Raw genomic sequence first — 11,063 nt, forward strand, 5'->3', positions numbered from 1 at the left:
CTTCCTCTTATTATATTTTTGGCTTCTTAGTCTTGAAAGTACATATTGATCTAAGAAACAGGCTTATTGAACTAGTGGCCAACAGATTTCCATCTTTTTATAATCTTATACCGTTTTTTCTTGGAAGGAATAGTCAAAGAATCTTGACATGTAGTGCATATCGACTCATCCAGCGAAGACTGTACTAACTCATTTTTTGAAGTTTTCGAATAAAGCAAGATAAAGTCTTGATTAGCACAAAAAATCAGGGGTTCTTATTTATTAAATTCTTTTTATATTTATCCATTGTGTTTACTGTATTGTTCCATTTGTGCTTTTAAACATGTCAATTTTGTTTCTTTATCTGGATTTTGAATGAGTTAGTACAGTATTCGCTGGAAAAAAATCGGGAATATAAATAATACATACCATCGTTCTGTGAAATTGTATTTATGATTAAAGTCTACATTGAAGTTAAATTACAAAATATTATAAACAAACGTTATTGCAGTTCTTCGTAGTCACTGCTAGCAGTGATTTCATACTTTTCTGATGTATCAGAATGTAGACTTTTATAGAAGCCATGATACATAGTAGGAATTTTTCCAGTATCACAAAGCCATAATAAGCCAGTTAACTTCTTCTTATCTATTGGCAAAAGATTTGTGTATACTTTAGATGGAAATTGATCAATACGATATGGACGTACTCTTTTAGCTTTTGTTAGATTACACCTGATAGAGTCGGAACTTAAATCATACTTAAAAAAAATAACATTTGGTATGTTATACGAAGTACTGATTTCCTTTATTTGACTGATTTTGATCATTCCGTTTTCATTGTTAGTTTTCCAATTTTTGTTGCCAACAAGGTTTTTGAAATCTAGGAAGTCTTCTTGTGACATTTCTGTTACATTTTATACTTTTCCGACAGTTTTGGCTATTCTTATCAAAGTAATCCATTGTTCAGGAACATACAAGACCGACGGACGTTTTTTCGCGATTTCAGTTACAGCATCCATGCTGTCTCCCTCATTTTGGGCGTGACCCTTTTCTAAAAATTAAATATGAATAATACTAACTTGGAAATAGACAGCTGCATAAGAGAACATTGAAAATATGGTGTGGTTTCTGTTTTGCCCACCACAGTTATCCGAATAGAAGATCGGTGATTTAATTTCCCTCTTTTTTTGGGTCTCTATAAACTTCCACAAACAACTAGCAACTTCGTTTGAACCTCGTTTAGCAATTTGTTGCCATACATAACAGATACCATCATTGTTGCCTATATCAAATATGGTGAAGTTGTATGTAGCATACTTACTTTTATAATAAAAATCGCTTTCATTCGATTGGGGAGTCGCTAAAAGTTTTTGGAGATCGAAACATGAAACGCAGATGGTCTTATCTATTAAGGCGAGTTCTTTGTCACTGTTTTTTATATTTCTAGCCACTATTTTATTGGCTAAGTGACGTTCATAGTTCTCCCGTAAGTCGACCTTCCCAGTTTCATCAGCTAGGTTAAAGACTGAACAGAAATCGCAGTGATCTTTCTTTGGTCTAAAGAAACATATTAAATTCAGTGTTAAAGAGGTCTCTATACTGGCGATGCGTAGCAAGTTGTCCAATAATGTTTTCATCGCCATAAAGTTCCGTATATAGTTTATACATTTTTTGAATGCTTAAACCCTCCTCCAGATACATCCTCTTAGAATCCTTTCGAATATAATGTAAGGGTACAAACGGAAATAATTTTATGTGCTTTCTCACACTTTCTGCAATATCTGGAGTAAGTCTATGTGGTCGAACTTTATGTTTTCCACGTTGATCTGATTGTAAAACTCTAGTTTCCTTTCTTTTAGTCAATGCTGTATTTACCCATGTTTGTGAAACCAAGAGTTTTTAAAAACATATTTGGTTTTGTTCACCGCCGAGCTGAAAATGATATTGCCCAGAAAAATTCCTGCGAGAGTGCACACCAGCAGAAATAGTACTTTGTTTTTTCTCTATCTGTGTCACATGCTGTACAATAAAGTCCCATTGCCTTGAATGATCTTGCAAGTTCCAAAAGTCTTTAAAAATCTTCTGTCTCATTTCTTGATTCATTTTTGTGTTACACTTAAGTCTGCATGTTTGTTGGCAAGGTTCGCCTATTTTTCTTGCCTTAACCAGTTTTCCCTGTCGATTTGTATGTTCCATCATAACTTAATCTTAAAATGAGAAAACTGTATTAACTCACGAGATAACGGCGCTTCCGTTCGGTATGCCGAGGAAGACTATACTAACTTAAGATAGGATAGTTTTCGTTGGAAAATGTATAGATATACAAGTTAGTACAATATTGAAGTGCAAAATTGGTTGCCTAAACATGGTCAAATTAACTTAGAACTTTATTCGTTGAAAGATATGACGGTAATCTACTTATTCGGGGGTGTTACTCAAAAACGCCAAAAATTGAGTTAGTACAGTCTTCGTTGGACGAGTCGATATGATCTCCTTAGTGACAGAAACAACCCTATTTAATTTGTGTTCAACAGTCTTCTTTTTGCAGAAAGAAAAAGCCTGAAGAAAGTCTTTGCACACAGGTTTTCTTGATATAAGGAAGAACCCTGTTGAGTTTGGACCAATAGGTTTTCTTTTTCTTCTCAAATTCCTATGCTTTTTCTTTTTCTTGAAGGAAAAGTCCTAGAATTTTGGTACATAAGTTTTCCTTGGTGTGTTGTAGTTGTAGTTTCCTTGTAGTTGTTTCATAAGAAAAGATTGCATCAAATCTACAATCTGTTTTTTTAAACAATTATAGTTTAGATCAGCTCAGTCATCACAGGCTTCCGGACATGCACTAGTCATGGAATACCTGCCTACAATGGTGCTATCTTATTTACTTAAACTACAGACTCTGTAGTCTGAAACTGCCAATTATATTTTGCATGACTGAGAGTTATTAGATCGCAGGTTGCAAACACTTTTCAGAGACTATGGAGTGATTCTAAAAACATGTGATACTCATTCTCTAGACCTGTACAAGCTTGTACAGGGTTCCAGAATCCTGGAATGGATATCAAGAGTGAGTGGGCAATGTACAATAAACCAACTGGCCGAAGTACCACTAAAACAGATGGTTTCCATAGAAAAAAAACAGTCGTGGAAAAGTAAATAAATGGTTTCAACTATTTTAACACTTTGCCTGGAGTCCCCAGCAAGGTCCATTTAACTGAGTTAGTGGCAGATGAGATACAATAAACTGTTATATAGACTGAGACAACAACATAGTCATGTTAAAATTCTCAGTTAACTAGACCTCGCTGGCATGTAGGGGAATTTTTTTCTCAATCACATAGATCGAGACAGCAGACAATGTGTTAACAAATTCATGAAACATCATTTAAGAGAGTTAATAGATTTCCACTAATCCACTATCAAGACTATTATGTTAGATTAAGACTGTTAGTGTAAATTTATAATTATGTAGTTGAAAAGGCAACTACCACCTGTCATGAATCTCCCACTGTTGTCTCCTATGACAGTAGAGTGCTTACAAACTGTACCTTTTGTATTGTGTCTTGTATGCTTGTATATATAGCATTACTCCATAATATTAGTTCTGTACATTTATAGTTAGTATTTTACTAATTGTTCTCAGATTTAAGAGATGTATCACATTTATATAAAAGTCAGTGAATTCTAGTACTATGACATTTTTTATCTAAAGCTCACAGCTTTTAGACTATTTTACTCTGAATATATAATATGTAATTACGAATTTTCGTATCCTTCTAGAAAGTACCTTGTAGTGAGTTACAATAATAACTGAGTAATAATGTCAATGTAAGCTGGTTTGTTTTGTTTTCAGAAAGATCAGTCATAACTTCACTATAACTGTGTTAGATTGACAACACTAAAAAAGATCCTTGTTAATATGGAGAAAGATCTTGTAAAAGTTTTAATGCTAAGATGAATTCACTTTAAAAAAATACTATTATAATTAATGATTTACATGCTTTTACATCATAAAATTTTATGTATAATGGTGATATATATGACAATATTTATCACATAAGCATTAAATAGTCTCTTGACAATATAGAAGATAGGATACCACATATTAATAGTTGCATAAAATATAGTGATACTTACTTTACGCCTTTTAACAGGAATTGTGCCATCTTCAATACGATTAGGCCTTTTAACTCTCTGGGACATTGCACTAACTTGGTGCAGATGGGCTTATTCCCTCTGCACAGCCTGAAATCAACAAAATATACACATTAACCATGAATATTCCAAAAAATAAGTAAGGTTTCATAACGCTATTATACAAATGTATAGATTTTCCTTGAATTAGACTAGGTTCAATATGAGTGGGTGTTTTAACCACCCTTCTGCTCGACCTAAGAGGTCTATTGTGGTTAAATTAGACTAGATAATAGAAACAATTATCTGTGCTGTGTTTATCCACTTCCACTACTTTAACACAGAGCATGATAATGGAAAAAATCCCTCTTCTAATGTAAACAGCAGAACACAACCTATATAATATCTGTTATTTGTTAGATATCACATTAAAAAATGTTATACACTAGAAACATAACATTTTTCCAGGTATATAGCTAAGTTTATAGTTCTGTAGATGTTTTCATTACTCAAAAATTAATAAGTAGTTTTTACCTTTCCCCTAACCCCCAGGATATTTAGTGACTTCCATATTTTAGAACCAGTTTTTCCACTGTTTTTCCTATTATTTTTTTGGATGACTGCTTCTGTTATTGGCTTGAATGTTTAATTAACACTGTAGTTCAAAATAAGGAAAAAGAGAGAGTGCTGAAAACTTAAACTCAGAAAAAAATTCTAAACAAAATGCAACATATAGCAACAGGCTGTTTACAACTGCAATAAATTTATAACAAATTGAATGAAGAACACATGAAAATGCCCACATATAAGTTAAAACCGAATATTTACTACAATCCTCTAAAAGAAATCCGTCAAAAATGCAATACATTAGTCACTGCTATATGGAACTACGTACACACAAAGTGCAACAGAAAAATATCACCATAAAGGACCCAAACAAGACCTAGAAATGATATAAAAATATGCTTTGAATAACAAGCAAAATAATTAATTACATTCTAAAGATGATCTTAATATAAGTTGATAATTGGATAAATGCAGTAAAATTTCACATTCAAAAAACCTTTGGTACTTCACATAGGTAGAAATCCTGATGTTAGTCAAACAGATCTGGATAAAAATGACCTGGAATACCCTTAGATGAATATCAAGCAGAATTCAACCATGTGTATCCTGTTAAGGCATGGAACATGTAACATACACTGTAGACTTATTTATACTATCACAAAATTTGCTATTTATGCAAGGATTTAAGCCTAACAAAAACCATCTGGATGGTTAAACTTACAGCTTAACCATCTTTTAGGTGAGCAGTGACAATATTTGGAATAGTATGTAAGTATATTAAAAACCATTGGAAGTTACAATGGTATTATGAGTGTAGTCAATATATTATTGACCTTATTGCCCTTTTATGCAGTTTGTGCCATTCTAGTTTCAACTTACACTGGTTGAGTAAAAGGAATACAAAAATTAAATGTCCCACTCCTATTTAGAAATTCTGTAAAAACTACAAAACAAGAGTTCCATGAAGCATTACGCTGTAGACTAAATTGATTGAAACAGACAGATTTAACGATTAGGTACAGTTTATCTCTGTGTTAAAAATTGCATACCACAGTTGAAGAAAAAGGGAATGTTTGAATGGAAAAGTTCTGTACATGTTAACATTTACTTATTGTTCTCAACAGACATCAGTGCAATTGTACTTGAGGCTAATGTAAAATGTATCACTTTATGGTTTTAATCAGTAAAACAGAAGTAAACAGTATCATATTGAATGAAGTCTAAGCAATGTTTACATATTTATGAACATAAACAATCCCAATTTTCACAACTGAAGTAAAAATACAGTTGAGTATTAAAACAATTGGACTTACTACATAGCTATCCAATATCTCAATGTGAAGAATGGTCATAATTAGGTCTGTAACAAAAAAATACAGTCAATTTTGATTTCCTTCAACAGCAAATAGCTGTTATTGGAGATTTTGCTTATATCTACTGTTAAAGAAATACGGGAAACGTTGATGGGCATTTGCAGCAATTAAATGCAAAAAAATAAAATTTTCATTATAGCCCTTGGCTATCCTTCATAGGGAATATTTCGTCATTTTAAAAGTTGCTAATAAAGTCGATCAGCATGCAAAGAAAGTAGATTCCATGCTAACTCAACGTTAAAATGTAATATTCCAAGTAAAATCGTTGAAATTTCTAGTGACAAACAGCAGAGGTGTCTCCCATGTCTTGATTGTAAACATTTCACTTTAAGACCTTCACTTGCACGCACAACAATTTACACTTTCCTAATATATATTTTATAAAAAATTGATCCATCTGTTTACCATTTCAAAGGAATTTCTCATGCTTTCGATTGATTTTGCTTTTTCAGAGGATTTTCATTAAATCGACTCCATTAGACTCCATTTGTAAGCCTAACAACATTGACAATATAGACGGCGCCACATGTAGTCGTCGACACAGCAGTGAACTATCTCTTCGATGTTGCCATATTTCAATAGTGACATCTCGAAAACGGACATACCAAGACAAATACCAAAGCATGAGCTGTTCGATTAGTTGAAATTAACCAAAATTTTCAATGGAAATACCATAAAGCCAAATTTTTTTAAAAAGAAAATCATTTGTAGTGGTCATTAACATATTTGTAGAGATTTTCAGATATATATTTAATGTTTAAACATAATGTTATTGTATTTCATTTAGGTTCTTATTTACACAACCAAATATTCTACATTTAGACCAATTTTGTAATATTAAGTTACTTATTTCTTTAAAAGTCTAATTGATATTGTATCAATGAAATTCTGCCTTAGTTTCAAGATTTTAAAAATTTAGTCACGTATTACCAGTATTTTTTAAACATTCAGACAACCCTGTTTCTATCCTTCTTTCTTTATCATTTGGTAATTTTTGCGTTGTTTTAGAAATGTAATCGATAAAATTCATTTCTGATTTAAAACCCTTATACCTTAACCATAAGTATAAGTCTATAACGCAATATCTAATTAATATCGTCTTTAGTAAACGAAAGGTGCAAAATACAATATAGTACTATCTCTTTTTAAATTTTACCATGTCCCAATTTTCAGCTGTCTTTATTGGGTTAGCAGCATATGCAGGTGAAATTTTTATTGATATTTTTGTTTTTGTTAGTTGATGATATTTTTAAATAGCTCATGGTACTGTGAGCTTGATGTCTGAAGAATAAAATTGTGTATTTTCTGTAAAAGTATTTTGGCGCCATCACATAAATAACTGGTATTTGGCAATTTACAGGTCACGTGACCTCATGCAAAACATTTGTTTTGGTCAACAAAAAGAACAATAAAATGTCCATACCTAGAGACTTCATTTTTTCCACTAAGATTAATAAAGTGAATCCTTTTGTGGTAGCAGTCATTTCAATCATAAAATTCAAAGAAAAATATAAAATCAATAATGAAAATACTTAACCAAACGTTACGCCCACTCACCGATTTAAAATATGAATTTTATTTAAAGCAGCCCTTACAATAAAATATATAGTAAAATAATTTTCATATAGGCAAAACAAATTTTTAATTATTTACGTATTTATTATATATATTCTATTTTTTAAGTCATTAAAAGTTAGATGAGTTAATTAGGATTTCACAGAATATATAAAAATAAATAATCCAGCTAATATGGTTTTTAGATAATATAAACTCATTTTTTTTTTAACATAAGTTGCACGAAATTTCTAATAAAAAATAAAAAGAGAATTTTATCACACATTTAATACTTATCAATAAAATTTAAAAAGTAATATTTTTGGCCTCCCACTTTACGTTTATATAACTTGGGGTGGATGTTGAACCGAGTGTATGTAGTCTAACGGGTTATCATTTAAGAAGATTTTTTCAAAGCGGAAAGGTTAGGTTAGGTATATTTGTTTTTTGTTAGAGTTTAAATAAAATTGTAATATCAACAAAGCTTATAATTGACGAAAAATCAAAATACAGTTAAACATAGACTGTAAAATATTGAGAAATGGATGATGTATGTATGAAATGTATTTATTTTAAAACAATTATGTACATAATTACTTTTATTGCAGTTAAGATTAAAAATTGATCAAGCCTGTAAAGTTGCAGAAGATTTCACAAAACTTTATTATGACACTCTGGATAAAAGAAGGCATGTAAGTAAAGTATATTGTTTAAGATACCTGTTTATTCCATTAATGCAATTTCAGCTAATAGCAAGACTATATTTGGAGACTGGATTATTATCATGGAATGGGAATGGGGTGACTGGAAATGAAAATATTTTGAAATTTATGATTGATTTACCTCCGTCATCTTTTACTATACAAACTTTAGACGCACAGCCTGTCTTAGGTAAGTACCAAAAGGTGATGGGATAGATTTAATAAACTAACCCTGTCAAACACCTTATTGGACAAAAATGAATATCAATACTTCTTTTTTTCCCCTAACTTCTATTTTTTAGATTAAAAAAGTACATGTGACATGTGGTTTCAAATTTACCTATATTTATTATAATAAAAGAAAATATTTACAGTTGGTGTGTCTGATTTTGTTCAGTTCAGTGTAACATTTGTTGTAATCTCCTAAAGATTTTGTATAGTGATAGTTTTTATGTTAATTTTAGATACTGTAGTAAATGGACAGCTGACTTTCATCATCCAAGTGACTGGCAATGTAAAATACCAAGACAAAACACCAAAAACCTTTCAGCAAAATTTCATAATTACAGCACAGGGTGATAAATGGAAAATTGTCAGTGATTGTATGAGGCTGCAAGAACCATTAAATGCTAAGAACTAACAACTGTATTTTTAAGTATTTTGATAAATAAAGTCATTGGTAAACAATAAAAATTTAGTTTATTCATTTTGTGTTTGTCTAAATTTACCACACACGCTACAATTTCTCAAACAACAGCAAGAAATGAACAAAATTATGTTCAGAATAATAAAAATTATAGAAATATCAAGGAATTTGACTAGCTAGATTCACATGATCACTAGAAGCTATTCAAAAAAGCAATAAAAGTGCAAACATACAATTTTTTGTCTACTGGCCTACTTTAATTACTAGTTATAGTCAGCTACAGCTCTTACACACTGGAATACATTAAGAATACAATTCTCATTTCTATGCCATTGACTTGTTTTAGAAGTCATTATGAAGTAATCATGTACCATATTCTTTACTGTGTGTAATGCTATCAGACAGAAGTCTATTTTCCATATATGTTTCAAATTTTACATTTTACAACATTCACCAATAAATTGTAAATTGAAAAGACTATAGAAGAAAACAGAAACTTAAGAACTATCAAGTCCCACTTGGAAAGGAATAAAATATAATGGAAAAGAAACAAGGGCAATTAGAAAAGAGTAGAACTTTTTTCTGACTTGGTTTTGCCCAATATTTCAACCAATTTCCATAACAAAATATCTCGTAATTTGCCCATAGTAAGTTTTTTATCCTTATTTGATATTCTATTTGCTGTCTGTATACATTTGCAATGTCGGGATCTTTTAGTTTATTAATGTTGATTTTTTCTCTCCTTCTCCTGATCTCCTTTTTTAAATTGCTTTAACTAAATAGTGATCACTAGAGCAGTGTCTTGCATCGATGATTATATGACTATATCAGCTTATAGTTGCTCAGAGGTATTTATACTTGTCGATCCTCTCTAACGGTTTACTCTACAATGTCAAATGTGTTGTCAACAGAGGTTTTCGAGATCACCATGTATTTGGTTTTATCTATATTCATTGTTAGTCCTATCTTTTTGCTTTCTCTGTTAATGATTTCTACAAGAACTTGTAAATTGTCTTATTTTCTACCATGATTGTGGTATGGTCTGCAAATTACGTTATTAATGATGCTTCCTTGGATCCTTACACCTTCAGTTTTTTCTCATAGTGCCTCCTGAAATATTAGTTAGGAGTACACATTAAATAATTGTGGCGACAGCACACATCCCTGTCTGACTCCTCTTCGAATTTATACTTGGTTTGTCTCACTATCTTTCACATGTAGGTTCGCTGTTTGATTTTAGTATAGATTTTTGATTAAATTAATATCCTTTGGAGCTAGATGTATGTTTCAATGCATGTATGAATTTAGAATGTTGAACTATGTCAAACGCTTTTTGGAAATCTATATAACATATGAATATGTTTATATTATATTACCTCTAAATCCAAACTGTGTGATGTCTAATTGTTCTTCACATTTTTATATATACGCTGAGGCTAATTAATCGGTATTCATCGCAACATTTAGGATTGTTTTTCTTGGGTAAGGGGAAAAATAGATTTTAATCATTCATCACGAATTTGACCGTTGTATATTTTATTAAATAATTTAGTTCGACACTCTATATTTTCTTTATTCAGGAATTTTAATATTTCTACTGGAATTTCAACAGTACTTGGCGTTTTACCACTTTTTGAATTTTTAATTGCCTGTTTCACCTCTGATATTAGAATTTGTATGTTTTCCCCAAGTTTGTTGTTTTCTTCTTCTGATAATTGGAGTTTTCTATAACTTGTGGCATTCTCTTTCGTGTATAACCCGTAATTTATTTCAGTTTCTTATGTCTGTCATGTTTATATTAAACTCTTCTTTTTCTTTGCAATTTTCTTCCATCAAGCGTTCTTTAGCTTCCTTAATCTGCGTTTCTATTAGTTTCTTCATTTTGTATTTTCGATTTTCTTCTATGACTATTTAGTTTTGTCGTCGAGTAGTTTGATTATTTTGTTTAAAATTTCATCTGGCCTGGTTGTTTTCCTATTCTTTGCTAGTTTTTTTAACTCTTTCCATTTCATCGAAGGTTATGTTTGGACCAGTTGATATATTTTCCATTTGAATTTCCTATTTGTTTTACTAGCGAGTTCTTCTTTATGTAGACTTTAAAGTCTGTTTCTTC

The 11,063-nt window shown here is 31.0% G+C and overlaps 2 protein-coding genes across 5 annotated transcripts in view; one reads left to right on the forward strand and one right to left on the reverse strand.

Moving 5' to 3' along the window:
* Nucleotides 1–6,568, reverse strand: part of rno (PHD finger protein rhinoceros) — a 63,554-nt gene extending 56,986 nt beyond the window's left edge. For 2 of the 4 annotated variants that reach the window (XM_072545110.1, XM_072545107.1), the window contains exons 1-3: nt 6,455–6,568; nt 5,990–6,036; nt 4,113–4,220 (exon numbers count right to left, since the gene is read on the reverse strand). In XM_072545110.1, the coding sequence (XP_072401211.1) occupies nt 4,113–4,178 (66 nt within the window). In that variant the 5' untranslated portion in view covers nt 4,179–4,220; nt 5,990–6,036; nt 6,455–6,568. Of the gene's footprint in view, nt 1–4,112; nt 4,221–4,643; nt 4,771–5,989; nt 6,037–6,454 lie in introns of those variants that run through there. The other 2 variants (XM_072545108.1, XM_072545109.1) reach the window with 2 other exon arrangements.
* A 1,445-nt stretch (nt 6,569–8,013) lies between these two features.
* Nucleotides 8,014–9,010, forward strand: Nxt1 (NTF2-related export protein 1). Its single transcript, XM_072543374.1, has 4 exons — nt 8,014–8,153; nt 8,212–8,295; nt 8,350–8,494; nt 8,769–9,010. Exons 1-4 carry the CDS (start codon nt 8,145–8,147, stop codon nt 8,942–8,944), a joined length of 414 nt encoding a protein of 137 aa, XP_072399475.1. The 5' UTR covers nt 8,014–8,144; the 3' UTR covers nt 8,945–9,010.
* The last annotated feature ends 2,053 nt before the right edge of the window (nt 9,011–11,063 follow it).

Source organism: Diabrotica undecimpunctata, chromosome 9, assembly GCF_040954645.1.
Source record: "Diabrotica undecimpunctata isolate CICGRU chromosome 9, icDiaUnde3, whole genome shotgun sequence".
NCBI lineage: Eukaryota > Metazoa > Arthropoda > Insecta > Coleoptera > Chrysomelidae > Diabrotica > Diabrotica undecimpunctata.